Here is a 13,717-nt window from a genome sequence, read left to right as displayed (position 1 = left end):
TTCCACAGGAAGACATATATCAATTACAGTAGACCATCTAAAATCGTGTTCTATTTTTCTTTAAGGTAACACTTTCATTCATCTTATCATTCCTTCTACTGTTTTTTTATCACTTTCTTTGTGTATATATATGTTTTTTTTAATCAGTTTGAAGGCTTCATAATCGTAATGTGAACCAAAGTATGAAACTGTTCCGGTATATAAGTATTCAGTTCAGTAAACATCAATCATTTTTTTAAATGTATATGTTTCATTCATAACTCTTTCATTCAACCGTGGTTTTTCTTTAAGGTAACTCTTTCATTCATCTGATCATTCCTTCTACTGTTGTTTTTATCACTTTCTTTGTGTATATATCTGTTTTTTTTAATCAGTTTGAAGGCTTCATAATCATAATCGTATATGTTTCATTCAGGTGCAATAAATGGTTTGCTGCATATTCAAATGTTTCTTAGAAACCAGACTTATCATGTTTAAAAGGGAAAGGGTTCGACATGTTTCATACAAAATTAAAAACAAAAACCCAATGTAGCATTAGTCAATGCATTAAGTCATTGAAAACATGACATATAAATGATCAAAATGTCAACTTGTCGATTGGTATTGAATATACAATGAACAATGTACTACAAACAGTGTTTTATTTTTTTTTAATATGTTGCTATTTTCTTATTTTTTTTTCTTATGCTATCAATTCTTTGTAGGAAATGAATATTGGTAACAAAGTATACCTAAAAGACATTGAAAGCTTGGCTGACGATTCACATCTCAAACTACGGGTTTCAAAGATATGGAATTTTATAAGGAATAATATCGTTTTATCCATTGAAATGATCGTCATGGACGAAGAGGTTTGTTTAATTTTTATAAAACTACTAATTCTTACATGTTTCAATCAATATGAAATTTTATTTATTATTTTGGTGAACAGGGAACAAAATATCAGTCTCGTGTATTTAACCAAAATTTTTCCAGATTTGGTCATCTGTTAAAGGAAGATCAAAGTTACATCATTTTAAAACCCAGTATGGCTGCTGTGAAGAATGGGTTCAGTGTTATCGGTCAAAGACAAACCATTACTTTGGATTGGAGAACTATTATAAAAAGATGTGACAATTTTTCAGGTCCAATTAATGGTTTTCTGTTTGTTGAATTTAATTCTATCGTGGAACAAACTTGCCCAAGACAATCATTTTTTGGTAAGTTGTTTAATTTTATTCCATTCAGTTTTATAATTTATGTATTTTCTTATCAATGCTATTATCAATTTTATTCCATTCAGTTTTAACTAAATAATATCTACTTCTATTTTATTAAATTGTGTAGATGTTATTGGACAAATTGTGTCATTTCGTCCCCTTGAAGCATCCGATCCTAACACACAAAGGCATTACATGAAGATTACACTAACTAATTTAAAGTGAGATTATGCAAATAAAAATTTATTATTTTTATTTTATTCTTATTTTTACTAATATAAGAATCAATTAAAAATACTAATTAAATTAAAAAAAAAAAAAAATTAGGTCTGTACACTTGCAGGTCACTATATTTGGAAGTCAAGCACACCAATTGTCACAGTACTTGAAAAGTAACCCCACGGTTACTTGTGTTGTTATAGTGATGCAGTTTGTTAAACTGAACATTTGGGATGGTTTGTATTGAAACTATATATATTTACATATTTTTCATCAATCTACTTTTATTTAATAATTTTTTTTACAGGAATAGGTCAGGCAAAAAGTCATTATGATGTAACAAAAATGTTCATTAATTCTGAAATAGATGAGATTAATGACTTCAAAAAAGAGTTAGTCTATTTTAATATATATTTAAACTGTTTAAAAAATTATATGTTGTGTTTAAAATTATAACTATTCAGTCTATTGTAATTAATAATATAACTTAAAACAATCCAGATTAAAAGTTAATGTTAATGGAGGTACGCCGGAAAAAAGCATATATACGCTGCCAAGTTACGCTTCTTCATACATAGATGATTTTAAAGGGGATTTCCCTTTAAAAACCATTTCGGAGATCACAGAACCACTCAAAGTATGTTTCTTTATTTTAGGTCCTTTGATTTTATATACATTTTTTGTGTTTTTTTTTGTTAATTTTACATTTTATTTTATACAGCCAATGAAATTTGTATTAGTTGGTAAGATTGTCAATATAAGACAGAATCTACGTTGGTGTTATGAAGCGTGCTACAAATGTGGGAAAAAGATAAACAAAGTGCCCAAACCAAATCTGTCTTATACTACCCCCGACAATATCTCAGAAACTATTGAAATTCAGTGTTTAGATCCAGTTTGCAATGACGAGAATTTTCATGTTGTTTTAAAGTAAACACATATCCACTTATATTAATATATTTAATATTTTCACTATGTCAACAAAATTAATATTAATATAATACATTTTTTTATTAGGTATATAATTCCAATCAACGTGCAAGATCATACCGGCACTATTGGATTTACGCTTTTTGATAGGGAGGCAAAAAGATTGTTGGAAATAAGTGCATCTCAGTTGAAAAATTACATGAAGAGGTATACTTGAAACCGTATATATTTTTTTTATCAAATAACATTTTTTGGTTTTAATATATTAAACTACTTCTTACAGGCTGGAGACAGTATGCAACTTTTTCCAAACCATATGAACGTATTGAAAAACCGCAAATTTGCGTTTCTTGTAGAAATTACATCCTACAACGTCAGCAACTATAATAATATCTACAGCGTTGTCAAACTTACAGAGGATGTGGATATTGTTTCCAATTTGGAAAGTAAATTAGAAATTTTGGTACATAACTTTTTAATGATCACCCTTTATATATGTTTTTTTTATTTATATACATAACGTTTTGTATATGTCCATTTTATTTTCTAGACTACTCAATCAGTGTCCTTAAATGAAGTACCCCTCGAATCAGATGATGTTGTTGAGAATGTTCAAAAGGTATTTTATATTCCCATATTAACTTTCATTAATATTTATATATTCCATATGAAAGTTTATGTTTTTTTAAATTTAGGATGTCATATCACAGACAGATGAGAGTTTTACTCCATCAACAGTTGATAAATCATCTGCAACTAGTCCGCTGAAAATATCAACTGATTTGAAGCACAACCTCCATGACATTTATGACGTTGATTGTATGTTGCGTTATCTAGAGTTCAAAGCCGAGAGGGATTGAAATTATTAATTTTAGATAAAGATGGTAGACTAACAAACAAAACTTTCAATGTTGTTTATAAGGAAGTTTTTCGCAATCTATAACCAACTTTTTTGTAACATATTTTAGTTATTTATAACATAGCACATTTCATCCATCGTAATAAGTAAATACTTTATAATTACGTATTGTTTTTTTTTATGTTAATTTCATGACTGACATCGTTATTTTGTTTTGAATGAAATCAATTGTGATGTTTTTTTGTCATTACTTAAACGTATCTTGCATTATATAAAGTATTTAATTTTATAAAAGATGTGGATTTACATTTATAATTAAATACTTAAACTTTACAAATTTATTCTAAATAGAAAACATATCGTAAGAAAAAACATACGAAAACAGCAAAAATTCTATTAACCTAACGTACAATCGACATGAAAGATAAGGAAAAAAAGTAAAAAATAAAGGTTTTAAAATTCTCCATTTGTAGTTAAATACTTAACAATTCTTGTGTAACTAAATACCTACAAATAAAATCCGTATAAAAAAATACAATATTAGTCTTCTAATTTAATGATATTTTATTTATTACATAATTAAATTTACAATTTTATTTAACTTTAACACCCGTGGGTTCCACGGGTTTTCACCTAGTATATATATATATATATATATATATATATATATATATATATATATATATATATATATATATATATATATATATATATATATATATATATATATATATATATATATATATATATATATATATATTAACCCATATAATACATATAATACCTCCAACCCCTCACCGCACCATTCCCATCGTCTTCTTCAAACTCCTAAACCATTGAGACTTCATCTGCCACCACATCCACACACTCTTTTTTCCTCCCTCCATGCCCTCCCCTCCTTTCACCGGAAACCTGCATAATACATCGCAACCATAGTCGCCTCATTCTGGTCAGGAATAAGTATAATAGTTGTAAAAGGAAACCATATCCAGGGTCATTCTACCTTCACCATCTACCATCGATTAACTACAAAAGATAAACCCACCAGAAAACTCACTCCAAAATCAAAATCGATGAAACCCACCATGGTTAAACACATACCCTTTGTCTCTTCTTTTCCCACTCTTTTGAGCATATCTGGTCCAGTCATCTTCTCCGACCACTGCATCATCGGAGAGTTCATCTTCTTGCCTTGTAACCATTAACGCTAAATGTTAACATGCAAATACATATCAGACCAAAATCATCTCCATTAAAGAATATGGGAATGTTAAGGTTTATTGGAAACCATTAACCCTAAAAAATATTTTAATCCTTAACTTTGTACTGATTTGTTTCAAATTGATTACAATCATGTTTTGATAACTACTGAAAATAAAAAATGTAGAAACGCCATCAGAGAAGCACCTCCTTTTCGGAGAAATTAATTTTCTATTTTATTGTTCCTATGACAAATCACGTTTCTGAAAACTTCTTATCAGGGATGAAGAGTTTTTTCGATGATTCTGGTTCGAGTTTGTCTGATGACTTCCTGGTTCGTGTTTTTCCAGTGAGTAAAGGATAATGTTCTCTAATCGAGGTATAGGAGCGGCACAGATGAGGAAGCTTCACGAATCGAGTTTTTCTAAGGATAAAAAGATGATGAGGGATAGGGGGAACGCCAAAGTAGGAGATAACCACTTGATCAGATGTACCAACAACAGCCATGTGGATTCGCCAATGAGATTGGGGTAGAGGGATAGGGACGAAGGAAGAAGAAGAAGAAGGAGGTGAAAAGAAGAAGGAGTGGGAGGCTTGCTACGTTAAACATAGAGATAATAAGAGATGGGGAAAAGGGTGGAAGTGAACCCACATATATTTCTTTATTTAAAATCTTTCTTCTAAAATAATAATAATAATAAATGATAAGTAAGGGTATAAATGTCATTTTAGGTTTAGTAGGACCAACTACGAAACAAAAACAAATTATAAGGATAATCTGGATCAAAAGTTATTTATAAGGATTAAACGTGCAGATTATTCCAAACTACAGGGACCGTTCGTGTAATTTATCCAAATTTCTTTAATAGCAATCGTGCCAGCACGGTTTGTATATCATTTATGAGTTCCTTTTTAACGATGACCAATGACTAGGTTTAAAGTAGGCTAACAGAACTATATTATAATTGTTTTTGTTCACAAAATTGTGGTAATATAAAGCATATAATACATAAAAGAACACTTTTTAACTGAAAATCTTTCTATGGTCCATTATTTTCAAGGCCCAATAGTGTAGAAATTGAGCTGGAGACTGTCGCTAATGGACGGGTTGGACTACGAACAAGAAGTAACGAATAGATTGTAATTTGTAAGAGATATGGATATGAGCTTATAACTATTTGATTAAGTAGTTAAAATAATTAAACATCATTATATTGTATTATTTTTTTGTTCGTTATTATTGATCGCTTGATATATATTGAGTAGTTAAAATATATCAAGCCAAACAGTTCACCTTGGGGAGCCCCGATTCTATTTGTGAAGAAGAAGGACGGATCCCACCAGATGTGTATAGACTATCGGGAGTTGAATAAGGTAACGGTGAAGAACCGTTACCCACTCCCGAGGATTGACGATCACTTCGACCGGCTTCAAGGAGCATCTTGGTTTTCCAAGATTGATCTGCGATCAGGCTACCATAAGATGAGAGTCAGAGACGAGGATGTACAGAAGACAACCTTCTGGACTCGATATGGTTATTACGAGTTCGTGGTAATGTCGTTTGAACTCACCGATGCTCCTGCCGCGTTCATGGATCTCATGAACCGCATATGCAGAACGATGTTGGATCGGTATGTGATAGTCTTTATTGATGACATCTTGGTTTACTCCAAGACGCAGGAGTAGCACGAGGAACACCTGAGGGATGTGCTGGACACGTTGAGGAGGGAGAGACTTTTCGCAAAGTTCTCCAAGTACGAGTTTTGGTTGCGCGAGGTGCAGTTTCTGGGTTATTTCGTCAACCAGAACGGTATATTGGTCGATCTGGCCAAGGTTGAGGTCGTGATGAGATGGGAGGTTCTGAGGTCTCCATCCGAGATTCGAAGTTTCCTTGGTTTGGCGGGTTATTATCAGAGATTCATCTAGGATTTCTCTAAGATTGTTGTTTCACTGACCCGACTGACCAAGAAGTTGTTGACTTTCTGCTAGGGGCCTGAGCAGCAGGCGGCTTTCGAGACTTTGAGGCAGAAGTTGTGCGAGGCACCGATATTATCCCTATCAGAGGGCGTTGAAGATTCCGTAGTATACTGTGACGCGTCTATCTCTGGTTTGGGCGCACCGTTGATGCAGAGAGGGCACGTCATCACTTACGCCTCGAGGCAGTTGAAGCCACACGAGGCGAATTACCCGGTGCATGACCTGGAGTTAGGGGTGGTTGTTTTTGCCCTCAATATTTGGTGACACTACCTCTATGGGGTCCGTTGTACCATTTACACGTTTCACAAGAGTTTGAGGTACTTGATGGACTAGCTAAATCTGAACATGAGATAGCGACGATGGTTGGACGTGGAGAAGGATTACGATTGCAAGATCCTCTACCACCAATGGAAGGCCAATGTTGTGGCCAATGCACTTAGCCGCAAGGCATTCACAGCCCCGATCAGAGACATCTGCTTGAGGATGACAATAGTGACTCTGCTTTTGGAGCAGATTCGGGAGGCTCAGTAGGAGGCTATGAAGGAGGAACACCAGAAGAGTGAGCGTATTGTGGGTCAGATTTCCTCCTTCAACTATGATAGTCACGAGCTATTGACACTCCATCGTAGAGTGTGGGTTTTGTACGCGAGCGGTGTGCGACAAATCCTGATGGAGGAGGCGCACAAATCCATATTTTTCATCCATCCCGAGGATACGAAGATGTATAGAGATCTTCGTCCTGATTACCAGTGGCTCTGCATAAAGCACGATGTAGTCTGGCACGTCGAGAGGTACTTGACCTGCAGGAAGGTCAAGGCCAAACACCAGAGACCTCACGGAAAGATGCAGGTGTTGGATATCCATGTGTGGAAATGAGAGGATATTACCATGGACTTCATTACGAAGTTACCTCGGACGGCGCGCGGAGTTGATGTGATATGGGTAATCGTTGATCGACTAACCAAGAACACCCATTTCATACCGATTTAGGAGAGTATCTCGGTCGAGAAACTAGAAAGCATCTACATTTGAGAAGTAGTAGCTCGACATGGAGTGCCGGTTTCAGTGATTTCTAACAGGGATGTGCGATTCACTTCTAGATTCTGGAAGAAATTTCATCATGAGCTGGGTACTCGTCTGCACTTCAGCACGGCCTTCCACACGTAGACGAACGGTCAGAGTGAGCGGACCATCCATACCTTGGAGGATATGCTGCGAGCGTGCATTCTAGACTTCGGTGGTAGCTGGATACCTACCTTCCCTTGGCAGAATTTTCCTATAATAATAGCTACCATGCCAGTATCGATCGACCTCCCTTTGAGATGCTTTATGGGAGAAAGTGCAGGATTCTGATATGTTGGGTGAGGTAGGATAGAGGGTCATGGAGAGTACCGAAGTGGTACTCAAGACGACGGAGAAGATCCAGCAGGTTCGGAGTAGACTTGTGACATCCCTGTTTTCACGGCCAAAAAAGATCGATTTGTTTATGCTTTATTTAAAAATCAGAGTATCCTTTTAAAGAAAAGTGTTGCGGAATTTGTACCTAGAAAAACATGACAAATGTATTTTTATTCATTTTAAAAAATTGGGATGTCATCATCAAAACAGAAACATAAACATAAACAAAACTTACATTCATTATCACTAGTGATTTATATCTCCTTAATCTCTCAGTGTAATGTAACTTCATATCGACACCTGTGATACAAATAAACTTGAGTGGGTAAGTTGGGAAACATGGTGAGTACATAAAAATTTCAATCCCACAATGTTATATCATATATATATATATATATATATATATATATATATATATATATATATATATATATAATTTAGATCTCACAAAATATACAATTTCTTCATATATATAATCGACTCTTACCCCACCCCGTCAATCCTCACAACGAGACTATCCATACTCTTGGACCTTAAATTTTACCTCTTACTCCCGGATCTAATCCATGCTCTCGAATCAATATTTGTGCCCATTCCATACTATCGGATTAGGGACAAATGTCTATGTCTAAATCCATACTCTTGGATTAATGACGAATAACTATGTCCTACCCATACTCCTGGACTAAGGACAATTGACTATGTCTTAATCCATGCTCCCGGATTAATGACAATTGACTAAGTCCAATCCATACTCTCGGACTAGGGACGAATAACTATGTCTAATCCATGCTTCCGGAGTAATGACATGTTTAAGGGTTCAATTCTCTGTGTATATCTCACTCGTACTCATAAGGAAATACTACCTGATCTTCCTCATAATTAATTTAGGTTTACTCTTTATCCTAAATCATCATATATTATCAGGTATGTTCTTTAACACGTATTTCAGGCAACATCAAATAATTCGCACATAAACATATATTTAATACTTCAATCAATACTTGTATTAAAATCATGTTCATGAAAGGGACTATGCACTCACCTGTTAAAGTGATGATTCCAAACTCAGGCAGCGCTTCGCTTCTAACGATTCTATTTTCCTTTGACGAAACCTAACATTATTATCACTAAGTTTTAGTCTAATCTTTATTGTGACTAATTATTAGTCTAGATTCATCATTAACTCAAAGTCTACTTCATTCTCTATCAAGTAAGGATAAGTCAGGCAGTACAATTGGGAGGCAGGACCATTTCGGCATATAGCTTTTCTTAAATCCAACAACCAAACCCAATGTGACCATTCTAGACACCCCTCCCGTAAGTAGTTCAATCAGTATAACGGCGTTGAATCAATGATAAATCTTATTTATAGGTTCATAATAACGATATTATATTTACATATAAGTTATATTTAAAGTATGGTAGACGTATCTCACTTACAGCGGATTTTTTATTAAGAACGGGCTTTGTTGGAGCAGCATTTCCGAGTCGAAAAGCTCTTCTCGGAGCCGTCGGGAGCTCCAGGGCTTCCTTCTCGTGCTAGGGGGTACCCTAGGCTTTTTTTTGGGGGGGGGGGGGTGGTAGAGAGTAGAGAGTGTTTAGAGAGAGAAAGAAGTGAGAAAAGGTGTGAGGAATGAGGCAGCCCCCACACCTTTATTTATAGGCTTCCTGGAGAGACTCCACGTCGTGGAGCTTCTATCCACATCATGGTCTTGCGTAGGCTCTAAAGCTTCGCCTGGTGCTGACACGTGGCACTGGGTGCTGGTAAAATAACCAATCTTTAAAAATTCATAACTTTTGCATACGAGCTCCGTTTTCGACGTTCTTTATATCCACGCATAGGTAATGACAATATCTACAATTGGTAAAAAGAAAAACGGTTAAAGTTCGGCGGTTAAACCACCGCGAACCGCTATATATTAATGACCAAATTGTATGTGACTTGATGTTTATAATGTATATTAAATATATTATATTTAAATTTTCCTTTAAAAATATCCCAAACTTCTTAAACCATCTGTCGAATATGATTCTATTAATCTCGAAACATTAAACATTAATTCGAATATGATTCTATTAATCTCGAAACATTAAACATTAATTCACAGAGTTTGGTATATCGAAATTGAATGTTTTTGGAACAACGACGACCGACACAATAAGCAAACACTTTCTTAAAAATTTCTTTAGGCAAAATGATGACACGGAGAAATGGAACTTACATCACAAATTTAAATCGTACATATTTAACACCACCCAGTTTACCTTTTAAAAGTCAAAAGAAGACTTTGACTTTTAACAGTCGGCCATACTTCAAATTTAAATTACCTTTCTCTCTTTAACTCCCTACCTCCCTCTGGATTATTTCCTCAAACGCACAAGCACACTTCAATTACACATACACTAGATTTATCAAATATATATGTATCTACAAGTCTTGAGTATAGATATACATGTATATAAAAAGAAATACAACCAAAAATACATTCAATCTCGTAGCAATATCTAGTACAAGAAATTGAGCAGATTTGCACCCACATGCACAAATATAAACCAATAATGCAATACATTCTCAAGATCAAATTTTGGATTTCAAAGTAACAGAAAAATCTGCCAAAAATCAGTTCATATCTTCATAATATCACGTTTCCCTCCTCACTCTACCTTGAACCCCTCTATCCATTTCTTCTCTGGGAAGCATAAACCGAGACCCCAAAAGAGAGGTTGCTGCCTCATCCATTCTAGGTTCTTTCCACCTGCACTTGATGAGATAAACCAACTCTAAACACCCTCCTTTACATTCAGTTTTGCTGTCACCATCAAGAAGAAGAACAACCCCAAGGAGAGGTTGTTTTCGAGTGAGTGAACAAGAGGCAGCTGCCTCTTCTACTTCACCTGTCTTCTCCTTGCTTCCATTCTCTGTCAAGAATCAAACTCAAAACCCACCAAGACTCCACTGATTTTTGGTTATAACAAAAAGGAGAGAAAAGGAATACCTGTGATTATCTAGCCAACAGCAACCCCGAACATCTGCCTTTGTTCGATCGATTGGACCATTCGAACCTTTCCCCTTCGTGTTCAGCGGCCGGCGACTGGAGGAGAGCATCTAAGAGGAGCCGCCGGAGCAGCCTCCCTCGCCACCGCAGACGACAGCGACCACCACAACTGCCGCCGATGATGAAGATGTAAACCCACGAAGGGTCGCCAATCCTGACGGGCCCTTCCTTCCCTCTCCTCGCGATTTTGATCCACCAGACGATCTCTTGGACTGTTTACGTTCGTCCCTTCCTATTCCCTTGTTTGGACCGCCGATGTCAAACAATTGACCAGGGAAGGAGCTCGCCGGAGACAGAGGTTGAACCCACGAGGGTTTCCGGAGGTCGACGCCTGCTCAGCCTCACCGGAGTCCTCATCGACTGCCTTCGTTTTCATCTGTTCCTGGCCCGAAGTGAAGAAGACGGAGCCTCACCGTTCCCTTTTGTACACTTGATGGTTTTGGCAAAACAAGTCCCTGTGTTTATAAATTTAAATTAAAACTGGGCTTTTAACTTAAACCTTTTTAAAGCAGGTCCCAAGTGATTTAAACTCTTTATAAACGACCCCTTTAGTTTAAAACATTACCAAAACAAATGAAAAAACTTTTAAGGTCCAAGAAAGGTGATCTCGCGGTTATTCATGAAAAGCTTCTCCAAAACTGAGCCTAGATCGAGTACGCTTCGAATGTGAGTTTCTACGGTCCCTCTTTTACGGTTTTAATATTTGGAGGAGAATATATACGTGTCTATTAAAGTTTGATAAATTTCAAGTTTTTTATATATAATAGTATCATACTTTATTATTGGTCAAAAGTTTATGATATAGCAATCTAAAAATGTGATAAATCACCAATTAATCTATTAAGTTAAAATAGATTGTTAAAAGATGATATATTTATACTTTATGTGAAATATAAATATAGATATTGAGAAAATTCTTAAGATTATAAGTAGATTGCTATAATAACACTTGTTGATATTATAAGTCACATGAATGATGATTGTATATGTATAAGTTAAAGTATCTCATGGAAGTACGGAAAAGTATAAAAATGAACAAAATTTATTATTCGCGTATAAAGCGAAAGTACATTGTCATAATTGATGAAATGATTAAATTCATGAAATTATATGATTATTAGTTAAAATTATCAAATTTAACTTTTAGTACATAAGGTTGTGTAACAACGAATGGAAAGTGTATTACTATATTTTTATATAATTATGAAAATATAACTCAATTTACTAAGTTACATATGGATTTTATTACAATAAATAACATGATCGACTTCAGGGCTTAATAGTCATTATTTACGAAATAATATACTTGTCGAGTATTGTATTTAAAGACTTTACCTTTATCCCAAATTAAATGTATTATAAATATTCTCGCATAATTTATATAAAATATGGGGAATGTAGATCTACGATCGATCCAAACTTGGATAAATTAAAAAATGAGCTATTATGCTAATACAACATCGAAACCGTATCTAGTATGATAAATTCTTGAAGTTATAAGAATTTCAGTTATCGTTTTCCTAAACGGTGAATAATGTTACATATCCAGTGAATTTAGAATGGATTATATAGGTTCATTATACCTATTCCAGATAGGTTTATCATACCTATTCCAGACAGGTTTATCATACCTATTCCATACAGGTTTATCATACCTACTCCATACAGGTTTATCATACCTATTCCATACAAGTTTATTATACCTACTCCATATAGGTTCATTATACCTATTCCATATAGGTTTATCATACCTATTCCGAATACCAGTTCTGATACGTTTGAGTTTCCATTATAAACTATTCCGGGTTTCGCGAAAGCTAAGATCTCAATACTTAGTAGAAACTCTCCAATATATAACTGTTAATCCTCGAGGGAATGACTAACGTCGGGTGTAAGTGTCATATTATTGATCTTATACGGTACGACCGCCCACCTGGAGTTGCTAGCTACAACTACATCTGACGAGATGAGTTTTGGTGCTGACGTTAGCATTATCGAACATTACCACGTGTTACAACAGGGTGAATGACTTTAGCACGCGTGCCTTATTATGGTGTCAGTGCATTAATAAAGTACAGTGTCATGAGTTCGGTTATGATTTCATTATAAAATCTCAGTTTTGTTTCGTTGCCGTATAGAATCGATATTGGATTTATACGGGGTTTATGTTCACTCATTCTAGTTGAAAGAAAGTGTATTTAGTGGGATAGCTTGTGACTCAAAGCAATAAGTGTCAATACCAAAAAATTAAGTCATATAAAACTTAATTAATATCATGACACGACTCGACAGGATTTATTAACTTACATGAAATAAGTTATTTCAGTGTTCTAAAAGGCGCGCCATGGCGCGCGCCATGGCGTGAGGCGTGGCTTCGCCGTTATGAAAAGCTTCACAACGTTGCTGTTAGGCGTGACGCGTGGCAAGGCGTGATATGGCGCGCCATGGCGCGTTATGGCGTGTTATGGCGCGTGTTTTTTCGTTTGAGACACAGTTTTTTGCTCTTTATTATGTCTTTTCAAATCGGAGATACAAGTATTGTGGTTTTTGTTAACTTTTTGTTATTAGTTATTGATCTAACACTTCTAAAAAGTAGTTATATTTAATATAAATTTATATTTATGTGGTAATATAATTTTAAATTAATACAAAATCGCCGCCTTACATCATGCCTTGAAAAACGTCGTGGCTCGCCATGGCTCGTTAAGCTTGAGGTTTGGCCTTTCCACCACGTCACGCCTCACGCCATTTAGAACCTTGAGTTATTTATATAAACCATTTGTTTTTATAAGAAAACACAATATTTACGTGGGAGGAGTTTGCGCCACCGGTCTAGTGTCAGTTTTCAAATTAAGTCAGATAATACTTAATTATTG

The 13,717-nt window shown here is 35.0% G+C and overlaps 1 protein-coding gene and 1 long non-coding RNA gene across 2 annotated transcripts; one reads left to right on the top strand and one right to left on the bottom strand.

The window, feature by feature from the left end:
* Positions 1–614: 614 nt before the first annotated feature.
* Positions 615–3,208, top strand: LOC145094989 (replication protein A 70 kDa DNA-binding subunit A-like). The gene is made up of 12 exons (XM_079032938.1): positions 615–623; positions 705–851; positions 932–1,199; positions 1,327–1,420; positions 1,527–1,654; positions 1,726–1,810; positions 1,920–2,055; positions 2,140–2,348; positions 2,436–2,502; positions 2,632–2,811; positions 2,899–2,967; positions 3,044–3,208. Exons 1-12 carry the CDS (start codon positions 615–617, stop codon positions 3,206–3,208), a joined length of 1,557 nt encoding a protein of 518 aa, XP_078889064.1.
* A 7,014-nt stretch (positions 3,209–10,222) lies between these two features.
* On the bottom strand, positions 10,223–11,376 carry LOC145091375 (uncharacterized). Its single transcript, XR_013702143.1, has 2 exons — positions 10,782–11,376; positions 10,223–10,704 (listed from the first exon to the last, which is right to left on the bottom strand). It is a non-coding gene; the product is annotated as an uncharacterized LOC145091375 (long non-coding RNA).
* Positions 11,377–13,717: the final 2,341 nt, after the last annotated feature.

Source organism: Lactuca serriola, chromosome 3, assembly GCF_051521515.1.
Source record: "Lactuca serriola cultivar US96UC23 chromosome 3, Lser_US96UC23_V15, whole genome shotgun sequence".
Lineage (NCBI taxonomy): Eukaryota > Viridiplantae > Streptophyta > Magnoliopsida > Asterales > Asteraceae > Lactuca > Lactuca serriola.
The sequence above is the reverse complement of the archived record's forward strand: the minus strand, read 5'-3'. Positions and strand labels throughout refer to the sequence as shown.

Excerpts from the sequence above, each read along its gene's own strand:
- LOC145094989 (XM_079032938.1), top strand. Across the intron at positions 1,421-1,526 it reads ATTACACTAACTAATTTAAA|GTCTGTACACTTGCAGGTCA; the intron begins GTGAGATTATGC and ends AAAAAAAATTAG. Across the intron at positions 2,968-3,043 it reads TTGTTGAGAATGTTCAAAAG|GATGTCATATCACAGACAGA; the intron begins GTATTTTATATT and ends TTTTAAATTTAG.